This window comes from Camelina sativa, chromosome 12, assembly GCF_000633955.1.
Source record: "Camelina sativa cultivar DH55 chromosome 12, Cs, whole genome shotgun sequence".
In the NCBI taxonomy this organism is placed as follows: domain Eukaryota; kingdom Viridiplantae; phylum Streptophyta; class Magnoliopsida; order Brassicales; family Brassicaceae; genus Camelina; species Camelina sativa.
Window position 1 is genome coordinate 16,801,861 of NC_025696.1, and position 13,420 is coordinate 16,815,280.

At 34.3% G+C, this 13,420-nt stretch overlaps 3 protein-coding genes across 3 annotated transcripts; all 3 read left to right on the plus strand.

Moving 5' to 3' along the window:
• On the plus strand, window positions 4,115-4,739 carry LOC104731964 (cysteine proteinase inhibitor 4-like). Its single transcript, XM_010451476.2, has one exon. The coding sequence runs from the start codon at window positions 4,231-4,233 to the stop codon at window positions 4,573-4,575; it is 345 nt and encodes a 114-aa protein (XP_010449778.1). The 5' UTR covers window positions 4,115-4,230; the 3' UTR covers window positions 4,576-4,739.
• LOC109124875 (U-box domain-containing protein 4-like) lies at window positions 9,954-11,867 on the plus strand. The gene is made up of 2 exons (XM_010451481.2): window positions 9,954-11,407; window positions 11,715-11,867. Exons 1-2 carry the CDS (start codon window positions 10,061-10,063, stop codon window positions 11,775-11,777), a joined length of 1,410 nt encoding a protein of 469 aa, XP_010449783.1. The 5' UTR covers window positions 9,954-10,060; the 3' UTR covers window positions 11,778-11,867.
• On the plus strand, window positions 11,787-13,343 carry LOC104731966 (U-box domain-containing protein 4). The gene is made up of 3 exons (XM_019233587.1): window positions 11,787-11,813; window positions 11,866-12,495; window positions 12,794-13,343. The coding sequence occupies exons 1-3, from the start codon at window positions 11,787-11,789 to the stop codon at window positions 12,854-12,856; spliced, it is 720 nt and encodes a 239-aa protein (XP_019089132.1). The 3' UTR covers window positions 12,857-13,343.

The window sequence follows — 13,420 nt, forward strand, 5'->3', positions numbered from 1 at the left end:
TTTAATATTTATGTATTTACGAATGAAAATAGGCCACGTACGGTTACTCATGGTGTTGCTTCAGATGCTTCCCAGGGAATCGATTCTCTCCTAAATGGATCGTAAATAGATTTTTTATTCAGTTTTTGGCTCCAAATGGTTGAGTAACCATGAGAGTAACTTCCAGTAAAGATGCTCTTACGGGTTGATTTCAATTCGCCATTTTTGATTTTTTATAAACCAAAATTACATGCAACCAGTTGTCACTATGATATTTCGATTTGGTCTTAATTTAAAATCAACTTTAAAATGGATTCATTTGTATAAAGAAACGACGATATTATCAAGATTGTGAGATTAACATAAATAAGTAGTCATGCATTTTTGTCCTTAAATAATTGGTCGCCATATATTAACTTTAGAATTGTTATAGTTAAGTTGTATTCTCAATGTTGTAAGTTTGTATTTTAAAATATTTTATATTTTTCGCAGAAACAATTTTTTTAAATGGTTTTGGCGTTAGTTAAAATGCTTACTACGATTTATTGATTTGATTTATAAATTATCTTTTTGTCTGGTATATCAAACTCTTTGTTTTGTATGTTACTCCATCGGTATATGTTCATATCAGCTCAACTAATAGTTCTATTGTTTTAAATTTGACAAATACTCCATATACAATCCGACATGATGAGTTTTCATGCAATAATTGGTAAATACATTTGACCACAATAAAAATTCAAACATTCTAAACAGTGATTTCGATGGGTTTGGTATTTTTGATATTTTGGGTTTATTGAAAAAGAAATATATAATAATTTATAATGATCATATTTATGTTAAAACTGTTAACCGTGTAGATTTCTCTGAAAATGTGATTTGTTGAAAATCTACATCAAATATTGATCACATGCTAAAAGGAATACGAAACAATAACGATCATGAATGTGCTTTATATCTAAAAACCATAAACATGATCCACATCCAAATTTTGTGCAAATTATATATATAACCTTTTTATATATTAGCAATATCTATATCGATTTTTTTTTCATTCTTCTTATGCATTCTCCATTATTTATTTATATTGAATAGTAACATGACTCAATTGTTACTAAAAGTACCTTACTATGTGAAGTTGATGTAATGTGGAAAAGGAGAATACTGATTACAAAAAATTCTCTAAATTTTGAAGTTTCTATTTGAATATTTTGTCAACATGTGTAAGGCACATGATCCGATTTGTGCATTCAACTTTCTTTCAAAATTTCTCTCTTTTGCTAGTTATCGAATACTAGTTTTTATATTGATCGTAAATAAATAAATAAATCAATATCCAACGCAACATCTCTTTGTATATGTATCTATCCGAAGCTTGTTTCGTGTTAGGTTTTTTAAGATCGGTGACCTTAATATTAGGCTGACTCGATAATGCTCTGAATGTGTCACGGTTAATTTTGTCAGGGGTATCCGACGACGAATCCACCATCTCGATGGAGATCTCTCCGTAATAACTGCAGGAACGCATTAGCTTTCTCATCGCCGGAGTTAGACGAGATACGTCGAAGTCCCACCGGAGACACGAATTCTCGTAGTCCCACCATACTCTCACCCGTCTCAAATCTTTCGTTACGATCTAAAAAAAATCAATGAAAAGTAAAATCTATATAGACATTTTCAGAAACATTTATGAAAAAAATCTTAGAGTTCCAACTTATTTACAACACTGGCATTGCCATTTATTATTAAATATTAACTTGATAATTAATTTAAATAATATTAAGTTTCCAATTTTTTAAAACAAATTTCCAAAAAATCTACGTAATAAATAATTTATTAATTGCAAAAAATCAGCCGAGATTATCGATCTCCAAACATTAATTTCGATTATTTTCCTTTATAATATATGTTAAGAATCAAATTAAAGAAACAAATTTAAATTCTAAAAGATATCAAATCCCTACCATATTCTTTAAAAAACAGATTACAGTGATTTATTCCCTAATTAGTTATTAAATCTTTTTTTTTGTTTCCTCAACCTAATGTTCACCCTATAAATACTATATACCTAAACCCGCATTATATATCAACAATCAGAATTACATAACTGTTAAACAGTCTTTCTTTCATGATTTTTAGATTTGCATCAACATATGTTGACTCGTGAATTTGTCTCCAAATCTTAGAAATCTTTATAAGCAAAAAAGATAATGATGGAGAAACAATAGAGTGGTTATTATACTTTTTCTTTTTCTTTTTTGGGTTAAAGAGCAATATCAATATTTTGTAATATCATATACTTTGGAATTTTTAGAATATAGTTATTTTTTTTTGTCATGCTGTTTATTTCAGTTCTCAAATATAAAGTTTTCTTATACAGTTAAAGTCATTATTGTTTATTTTACTTTATTAAAAAATTATTGTTTATTTTATGTTTAATGCTTTTAGTTTCACAAATAGTTTGGTTTGTATAAAATATATGTTCATAAACATGAACAAGATGAATCAAAACAAATATAGAGAAGTTTTATTTTCGTTTTTTTTTTCTTAATTCTAGCAAATTATTTTCAGTTTATTTTATATTTTTTAAATAAAAACTATAATTATTATCTATATTAAAATACATTTAATTTGTTGACAAAACATCTCTAATTAACAAATTCAGTAATTACACTTAAAATCTTTATGGTTATAAATTTTTAGTTTCCAAATTAGACAATTTATAACAAAAGATAGTTAATGTGATAGCTAAAATTCCGAAACTAAAGCAAAATGAAAACGTGATTATGAATAATTATTTTATAGAATCTAATTATTTTAAGAGAACTTAACAAAAATCTAAATTATTTAATATAATTCCGTTTAATGACATATCTTCCTATAAATACTCACTTCAGATTTTTTGACTTTTATTATGGTAGCTTCACGATTACCAAGTCGTTTTTTTACGCCTGATCGGCCATTTTTAGCCAGATAATTCTACTTAACAAAAGAAAAGTTATTTTTCACTGATATTTTCAAGACAGTTAAGTTATTTTCTGAAACTGATATTTGGCAAAATCTTTTATCCTACAAAATCAAATAAACAATATTATCTATATGTACATGCACAATCAAATATTCTTCCATTTAGTTATATAAAATAATTGTCCACGGGTCATTCTCTAGGTTTTGAAAATGATACATTGTATAATATTTCTCTATGTATTCTTTTGGTATATTTATCTATTTATTTATTTCACATATTATTATCCAACTAAAATTATACAATCTAAATAATTATAAACATACTCAAAACCAACAGAAAATAAAATCTAACTAAAATGATGGAATCTAAATATTAATCAAAACAAACAAAATAAATAAATATATATATATATATATATATATTTGTATTTTTATTTATTATAAAAATATTACCCACGGGTTAAAATCTAGATTAACATTTAGTAAAGTCTACACACATATTTTTAATACACATTAATAATTAAAGTTTATAAAAGTAAACAATTAGTATAGTTCAGATAAAAAACCAACTGAGTTTTATTTTCATTGCATACAAAAACTATATATATTAAAGTATTTAAATATTTAAGGAACTGTATGACATTGTTTCTATACTATAAAACAATACACGATATACACCTAAAACATAGAAATTGCTCACTACATAATATATAGATGCAAAATACTGTACATTTACAAAATACAAAACATTAGTTACTGCTAAACAAAATATATTTTGCATTTTTTAAAACAAATCTAACCCCGTGATATACCGTAGATGAATATCTAGTAATATGAATAAATAAATCAATATAACCTTTCTTTTTTTCCACCCTAATTTTGGAATTCAGTAATTAAAACAAAAACGACATTGTAATGGTATAATATTAAAACCGAGTTGCCGACGCGAGTCCACATCGGCCCAAACTAACATATTTGGGCCCATGGAGTGCTTTGTCAATAAAAACTCCACTACACGTGAAGGGACAGCCCTCGTTGACTCTTTAACATGTTTTGTTTTGTATGTTATGTTGAGCCACGCAGCACGCGGGACTTATCCAGTTGTCAAATCTGACGTGCCAAAAAAGAAAAAAACAATTCACTCGTCTCCGCATATTTATATTGCCCACATACATTCGAAAGGAAAGCAAATCTACAAGTCTCTCGGTCCATATATAAACACCAAACCGACGATACCGTGAAGACCTGAAAAGAAAAGAAAAGAAAAATAACAAGGAAAAAAGAATGATGATGATGAAGTCGTTGATTTGTCTGTCTCTCATCCTCCTCCCTCTCGTATCCGTCGTGGAAAGCGGTCTTCTCGGTGGCGCCAAGCCGATCAAGGATGTATCGGATCCGAACGTCGTAGCGATCGCCAACTATGCCATCGAGGAGCATAACAAACAATCTAAGGAGAATCTTGTTTTCGTGAAGGTTGTCGAGGGAACGACGCAAGTGGTCTCCGGTACAAAGTACGATCTGAAAATTGCGGCCAAGAATGGTGGTGGTCAGATCAAGAACTACGAGGCCGTCGTGGTTGAAAAGCTGTGGCTTCGTTCCAAGAGCCTTGAGTCTTTCAAGGCCGTATAGAGATCTTAATTTGGATTTTCGTAGATCGATCCCTCGGAGATAATTTAAATCAATCTATAGCGTTTGATGATTTGAGATTTTGACGTTTATGTTGTCTATTGTTGTTGGTAATATTTCTGGAATAAAAAGAATAAATAAATTAGATATATGTTTTTGAGATCTGAGTTGAGTTGGATCAGATCAACCGACACGATCTGATGCAGTTGGAGACGCCAACGACACGTGAGTTGCTCGTGAGTATGGACGACACATATGATTTTTTTTTTTTTTTCTGTCGCTACTACGTAAATAGTATAGAACATGAGCGATGTTCCACGTTCTAAACGCAGCCAATCGAAGTTTATTAATTGCAGCAAAGATTTTGGAATAAACCAAATTAGTCTAGCGTCGAACTGTTTTGTATTGGCTATAGAGATCAATCTTTTGCTAGAGCTAAGACGCACGATCTCTTCCTTATCCATTGTGAAATTCCAATAAGATGCTAAAAGTTTCGGACGTTTAGTTAAAATATGACTTTGATTTAGGATTCTGGTCATCAATTCAAAAATTGGATGCCTTGTTGACAGATCGAGATTCAAATTGCATGTGAGTATGTTATGATTCGAAGAAATGATCAAAGACTATAAATTATTAGAGTTCAAACGGGTAATGTTTAACATGGAATTATATCATGATCTCGTATAGTCAACTTGGGATTATATCATGATTTGCTACGTTCTTTTTTTAATGTTATCTGCTCCCATTCACTGTAAAGACCAGTGAATTACATCCTTAAAAGCAATTAGCAGATGTAACTCGGGAAGATTTAACAATTTTGTGTTTGGTCACCGCGGCTCTTAAGATTTCAGGAAAATTTTGTTACACCATGTTAACCTATTAGTTCCAAATACACATTATTTTACTGTGTTTTTGGCAAAACGAACATACTACAAATCTATAATCTTGCTCGCGCTCTAACAAATGCGTAACTTGGACGCAATATACTAGAGTTGTTAATAATAGACGTACCCACTCAAATTTAAACTCTTGCTCTTGTTGGAAGCCCATTGGACCAAGATAGCAAACTTTGTTTTAAATTGATTGTGCTTTTCTTCCCCACTACGAGGTACTTTTTCGGATGTCGTTTTTAGTTATGAGAACATTTTCAAATTATAAAAGTCTTCTCTGACTTTAATAATACTAAGAAAAAAATTTGTATTAATCAACAAGAAAAAACGTGAGTATCTAATTAAACTGCATTTATATATTTCTTGGTTTTTGTTAAAAACTTGAAATGTTCAATTCATTTGAAAAATAAAAATAAAATGATGAGTTGTTTTCACACATAAAGCTTACTTTGTCTTTTTCAAAAACAAGAAGTTAAAAACAAAAATAGAAGGACTTTATTTGAAGTGAAAGGGTGATGATATATGGGAAAAAGAATAGTGTATGGACCCTTTCATTATTGCGATATTTAATTTTCGCATACACTTTATTTGGTCAATCTTTCTTTGCCCTCCCATCACCACTTCCTTTATTTTTTTTTTTTTTTTCTATTATACATTAAAGTTTAAGAGTCCTCTTTAATTTTTCAAAACCCACTTAACTTATTTTATTTCATTATAGTATCCGGCAGTATGTTTTATGTAGGACACACGTGCGATTTTCAACTTCATTCTCTAGATAAGTAAAAATCGAAAAAGGTAAAAAATGATAACATTTGAAATGTAAGAAGAAAAACATTTAGAAAAGCTAATCATGAATATTCCCTTAATCCTTACACCGGCACATTCTTTTTTTGGGCTGTCCGAACGAACGAAGACACGCGTGTAGTTTAACTCAGTCTTTGTAATTATTATGAATTTATGATGCATTCAATATGAGAAGATTGGATCCACTTACTCCCTCCATTTCAATAATCTTTTTCTATTTTATTTGGCGGCATGTTTACTCATTATACATGAGTGGTGATGATGGCCTTTGTTTGTGTGGCATTATATTAGTTGTGTTAATGTTGAATTTTTCCATTATTGGGATTGGTAATCTGAACAAATAAACAACATGTATACGAAGATCTTGTGGTCAATAAAACATTATTTACACGTGTGATTAGTAATGTGATGACCACAAAAAAAAGAGTTGACTAATTAATAGTTATTGAACTTTTCTCTTAACCAACTCACTTTGATGTCAAGCATGATGTCATATAAATGTATACTCCCATCCCATTCTTTCTAATAAGTTGAGATGTCCCTTTATTTCTTCTTCGCCACCATTACGTACGAGACCTAAAGACTTATCCAAAACTACATACTTCTTCCACATATAAATTGAGCATTAAAACATTTTAGGATCACTTCTTATCGTAACCGATACTTGGAATGTTGATGTCCTGCCAAATGTTCTTCTCATTGACTAACGCAAATTCCATGATATCTTGTTTTACCAACCATTAAATGAGTACTGATGCTATAATATAAAGTTGTTTTACATTAATTTTTGTTTATCAAATTAAAAATATACTATAACATAAAGTTGAATCATGGATATGATGAACACGTAGTATGAATTGAGAATCCAATAAATAATCCTCTTATTTAGCAAAAGCATGGACGGGAAGCTTCACAGGCACAGACAAGATTCTAAAAAATATTTGCTAAACAACTAAAAGAAAAAGTTGCTAGCTAAAACTATTGATATTGATTCTTTCTAACAGTATTGTGGACTTACTTTTGTGAATTCCAAGCTTTTTGTTTTGGTCCAAAGAAAGTGAGCAACACGGTTCGAACAAAGTGAGTAACGCGTACGTGTTGTTATTGTTGGACCATTAACTTTATGATATGATTACTAGATAACTAACTAAACTAAATTAATAATTCGTCGTACTGATAATATATCAAAACGCTATGATCAGTCCCAAAACTGCATCTAATTTTGTATATTTTTTTTTGGAATTATTATAGGCTTTTAACTTATAGTTCAATTGGTAGAAACAATTTGCTACATTAAAGACCTTTATACATATTTTTTTTTTTTCTTCTTCTGCCGAACCTAGCCAACATATGTGGCATAGGGTCGTAAGGAGTGAGTACTGAGTAGTCAAACGAAGTGAGAGACATTACTGTTAAATCTCACCTACGAGTTCTTCACAATAGTATCGACCGTATGTATATCCATTTAGAATTCGAATAAACTGGTACACAAACATGAATACTTCCTCGTTTCAGTACATAGTAATAGAGTTATAAATAGTTAACAAGCATCGGTTATCTTTGCACCTTTTTGAGAACTTTTCATTTTTCAGGCTAGTCACATGGTTTCACTTGTCACTTGTGAATCGATCGAGTGTTGAAATATTTTCAAAAGATGTTTCAAGCTTTCTTAATCTTTCTTTAAACACATTTGTTTCGTTTGCTCTCCAAAAGTCAGACTCGAACACACGAACGCCTGATCATTTTTTTTCGAATCCTACCACCTGAAGAATTTGACCGAAGTTATCGAAACATAATATTTCTATTTAAAAAAACAGTAATCGCCATTCATACATTTAAGTTTGCTAAAAATGTCAAATTTTCTAACTATCTATATAACCAAATTGTGAAAAAAAAAAAAAATCAAATTCCTGGTTATGGTGCAGTACAAACATTTTATTAATTAAACCAGATATCTCAATCAACATGTCTTTTGTTTTTTCTTTCCTCGTCAACTTCAGCATTTTTTTTTTACTTAGATAGCACTAGCAGTAATCATTTTTTAATATATAAGCATATAATATTAATGAACATAGCATGTACGCGTAGACATACAATTATGTACAGATTAATGTCCATACATACACCCAACTTTGCAGAAAATGACATTTAGTGATGGAAACATTCATCAAATATCAAAATTTTAAATTGCATAAAACGACAAAAAACTGTCTACTTATAGTTTAATTAATAGACACTTGAGAATATCAATTAATTATGGATTACGTACAATGGTATTTTTCCCTATTTTGGTCGCCGTAATAAGGATATACCTACTCTCTCTATACGGCTGTCTAAAAACGATTGTTAGGGTGGGGACAAACACAATCTTTACAATCACATTAATTTAATTGCATTATTAATCATTCTAGATTCTAGTTGGGGTGTTGAACAACTCACCATGTTGTATAATTAGACATCACATTATTTTTTAAATGATCACACTGACATGGTTTGCCTTCGAAGGCAATACGGAGTAATTTGCTATAACACTAAAAATTGGGATTATATAATGCAATTAAATTAATGTGATTGTAACCTTTGACAGACAAAATTAAACATGATTTATAAGTGTTTGTACGTCGCTTTGACGGTTGATTGTTCATGTTTAATTTAATCGTATACGTGCACTAGCTCATTCTTGTTTTTGACTATTAAATCACATAGTATTATTACTTATAAATTGCTTCGAGTTGATGTCTTACTCAATTAATCGTCTAAGCATATATATTTAACGGATTGGTTAAGAAAAAGAAGAGTAACTCAATTTTTGGAACTTACGTAACTACATGCACATACGTACAAGACTTGATTTCAGAGAAAAAGTTATCCGATTCTATAATACTACTTTGTAAATTAAACGACAAGATTTTTTTTTTTTTTTTTTCTATTTTCATTGAAACTGATAATGATAAATAGGTATAACGAGTGATTATGCAGCATCCTAGTGAATAATGTGAAGTAAGAAAACATGTTTTACATCTTTCTTTATATCCTTTTCTTAAGTAGTGATCGAAGTCATATCCACCACAGAAGTGAGATGTTAACGTTTTAAACCACTAATAATATATAACCTCACAATTCTTCGTTTTGTTGGTACGCTATAAAAACCCAAACCGACCTAAATCAATCAAAGATCGCATTGCCAATGGTGTAGACTGAGGAAGTAGTGTAAAAACCAAGTCATTGGGCGTATCTATGTCGACAAGCACTGCACGTGGCATCGAGGTGTACCATTCAAACCTCTAACAACCGTTGGATAATATAATCCAACGGTGTAAAAACATCTCTCCTGCAAAGCCGCTTATAAAACCCAATCGGCACACACACACAGAGGCCACAGCCGTGTATCGGAATTACAGAAAAAGCCAACTGTCCCCACGTGTCTTCTGAACTCGACTCTTCTGTTTGCAGGGGCTTTTTCGTAGTTTTAAATTTAAAAACCTTTGGACCCAGTACACCTAAAAGTCACAGTCACATGGCTGGTGAAAACACAGACATGCAACTAATACGCTGCTCTTTCTAAACCGTCGATTTTAATCACATCCAGCTCAAACTCTCGCCACGTGGAACCGTGATTTAAAAATCGTCACGGTCCCGTGAGTGAAGAGTTACCCAGATACCAACAGCTACAAGCTTTTAAAAACCTTCTCGTCCTCTCTTCTTCAAGCCTCCTCCTCTTACCATGAACCTTCTCAGAAATTAGAATTAACAAATTCGTGAGTTCACTCAGATAGATCTTTACGAAGAAGAAGATGGTTTCAGTGGAGGATCCGATATCTCATTCGAATTCTACTCGCTTCCCGTTATCAACCGACTTCTACGGTTCTTCTTCTCCGTCGGCGGCGAGGTTACACCGACAAGCTGGCCGTTCGATGAGGACAGTGAGATCTAATTTCTACCAAAGCGGTGATCAATCTTGCTCTTTCGTCGGCTCAATCGGCGATAAATCTGAGTACGCCTCGGAGTTCCTTTCCGATTCCGTCATCGACATGAGGCTCGGCGAGCTCGCTTTGAAAAACAGTAACTCTCTCAATTCAACCGCTTCCTCCATGAAAGATGAAGCGTTTCTCGACATTTCTCAGGCCTTCAGTGATTTCTCCGCTTGCAGTAGCGATATCTCCGGGGAGTTACAGCGTCTAGCTTGCTTGCCGTCGCCGGACGCTGCTGAGAGGAATGAGAACGGCGGAGATAACGAAGCGGAGCAGGATCCGGAGCCGTGTTTAGGGTTTCTACAGAGGGAGAACTTCTCTACGGAGATTATTGAGTGTATTTCGCCGGAAGATCTACAGCCGACTGTGAAACTCTGCATCGACGGACTTCGTTCTTCTTCGGTGGCGATTAAGCGATCTGCTGCGGCGAAGCTGCGGCTCCTGGCGAAGAATCGAGCGGACAATCGTGTGTTGATTGGGGAATCTGGAGCTATTCAAGCTTTGATTCCGCTTCTTCGTTGTAACGATCCATGGACACAGGAGCATGCAGTCACAGCTCTCTTGAACCTCTCTTTACACGACCAGAATAAAACTGTAATCGCCGCAGGAGGAGCGATTAAGTCACTAGTGTGGGTACTCAAAACCGGGACGGAGACTTCAAAGCAGAACGCAGCATGTGCGTTGCTTAGTTTGGCACTATTGGAGGAGAACAAAGGCTCAATCGGAGCATGCGGTGCGATTCCGCCGCTTGTTTCTCTTCTGTTGAACGGATCTTGCAGGGGGAAGAAGGATGCTCTGACGACGCTTTACAAGCTGTGTACACTTCAGCAAAACAAGGAGAGAGCGGTTACCGCTGGAGCGGTGAAGCCGTTGGTGGACCTTGTGGCGGAGGAAGGAACTGGAATGGCGGAGAAGGCAATGGTGGTTTTGAGTAGCCTTGCAGCGATAGATGAAGGGAAAGAGGCTATTGTAGAGGAAGGAGGCATCGAAGCGCTTGTTGAGGCCATCGAGGATGGATCTGTTAAAGGGAAAGAATTTGCGATCTTGACTCTGTTGCAGCTTTGTTCTGATAGCGTTAGAAACCGTGGGTTGCTTGTGAGGGAAGGTGCGATTCCTCCACTTGTGGGTCTCTCTCAGAGCGGCTCCGTCAGTGTTAGAGCTAAGCGGAGGGTAAGAACTGTGCTTTTAAGCTGATTTCTCATTGCATCATCTTTGTTCGTTTAGCTTGATACAAAGAGTCTTCTTTTACGGATTAGAGTTTTAATATTGTGTCAGTGGTGGTGTCTCTGGTCTGTGATTTCTCAAGAGATCTCGAATCAGATCTAGTCCAACAAACCAGATTCATAGATTTAGTTGATCCCATTTGAGGATTGTGATATGGATTCCATCGATTCGCAGGGTCAGTTTGGTTCAAATGTTTGGTAGGATGTATGAAAAGCTTGAAATTGATCAAGATTCATTGTTTTGTATTGTGTAGGCAGAAAGACTTCTGGGGTATCTTCGGGAGCCAAGGAATGAGGGATGTTCAACAAGCCCTTGAAATGAAACCATGTGGACGTTTCATCAGTCTAGTAATGTATATACTGAGTTGTATGTTTGGTGGTTTTGTATAGCTGTCTTTTATGTAGACTGTAAANGTCACAGCTCTCTTGAACCTCTCTTTACACGACCAGAATAAAACTGTAATCGCCGCAGGAGGAGCGATTAAATCACTAGTGTGGGTACTCAAGACCGGGACGGAGACTTCAAAGCAGAACGCAGCGTGTGCGTTGCTTAGTTTGGCACTGTTGGAAGAGAACAAAGGCTCAATCGGAGCATGCGGTGCGATTCCGCCGCTTGTTTCTCTTCTGTTGAACGGATCTTGTAGGGGGAAGAAGGATGCTCTGACGACGCTTTACAAGCTGTGTACACTTCAGCAAAACAAGGAGAGAGCGGTTACTGCTGGAGCTGTGAAGCCGTTGGTGGACCTTGTGGCGGAGGAAGGAACTGGAATGGCGGAGAAGGCGATGGTGGTTTTGAGTAGCCTTGCTGCGATAGACGAAGGCAAAGAGGCTATAGTAGAGGAAGGAGGCATCGCAGCGCTTGTTGAGGCCATCGAGGATGGATCTGTTAAAGGGAAAGAATTTGCGATCTTGACGCTGTTGCAGCTTTGTTCTGATAGCGTTAGAAACCGTGGGTTGCTTGTGAGGGAAGGTGCGATTCCTCCACTTGTGGGTCTATCTCAGAGCGGCTCTGTTAGTGTTAGAGCTAAGCGCAAGGTAAGAACTGTGCTTTTTTTACTGATTTCTCATTGCATCTTTAGCTTGATACAAAAAAACTGGAAGTTTTCTGTTACGGATTAGAGTTTTAATATTCTGTTCTTAAGCAGTGATGTCTCTGTTCTGTGATTTTTTCATGAGATCTCGAATCAGATATAGTCTAACAAACCAGAGTAATAGATTTAGTAGATCCCATATGAGGATTGTGATATAGATTCCATAGATTAGCAGGGTCAGTTTGGTTCAAATGTTTGGAAAGCTTGAAATTAATCAAGATTTATGGTTTTGTATTGTGTAGGCAGAAAGACTTCTGGGGTATCTTCGGGAGCCAAGGAATGAGGGATGTTCAACAAGCCCTTGAAATGAAACCATGTGGACGTTTCATCAGTCTAGTATGTATATACTGAGTTGTATGTTTGATGGTTTTGTATAGCTGTCTTTTATGTAGACTGTAAAGAGAGATCAAATGATTAGCAGAAACTTGACTGACTTTTTGATCTCTCATGTATTGATGGTTAAGCTAGTTTTTGAGGGGGTTTCAAGGGAGTGCTTATTTGGATTACAAGTCTAGCATTTTCAGGTTTTGGCTTCTGGTTTGTGAGGTGTGGGGAGTATGCCTGATTTTTAAGGCAAAGAAAAGGCTTGTTCAAGAACTAAGCAATTTTTAATCGATATTTCTTGATCAATTGCTTTACTCGATTTAGGATCAATTATTGTTGGATCTTTCGAGCTTGTCTGTGGATCTGTCTGAGTCTGACGGTGGATTTTGTAGATGATTTGTTTGTCAGCATATCTGGCACCACTTGTATTGTCTTGTCCTACAATAGTAATTGGTTATCGTTGAAACAGTTGTTTGCCCCACCACTTTGACATTGATAGTTATGGCTTTCTCAAAAGAAAATAATTCACTTATTAAGCTGATGTT

What these genes read in the sequence shown, in the direction of transcription:
- LOC104731964 (XM_010451476.2), top strand. Translation starts at nt 4,231, where the DNA reads ATGATGATGATGAAGTCGTTGATTTGTCTGTCTCTCATCCTCCTCCCT.
- LOC109124875 (XM_010451481.2), top strand. Translation starts at nt 10,061, where the DNA reads ATGGTTTCAGTGGAGGATCCGATATCTCATTCGAATTCTACTCGCTTC. An exon ending in GTGTTAGAGCTAAGCGGAGG is followed by an intron (nt 11,408 to 11,714) that starts GTAAGAACTGTG and finishes TGTATTGTGTAG; the next exon opens with GCAGAAAGACTTCTGGGGTA.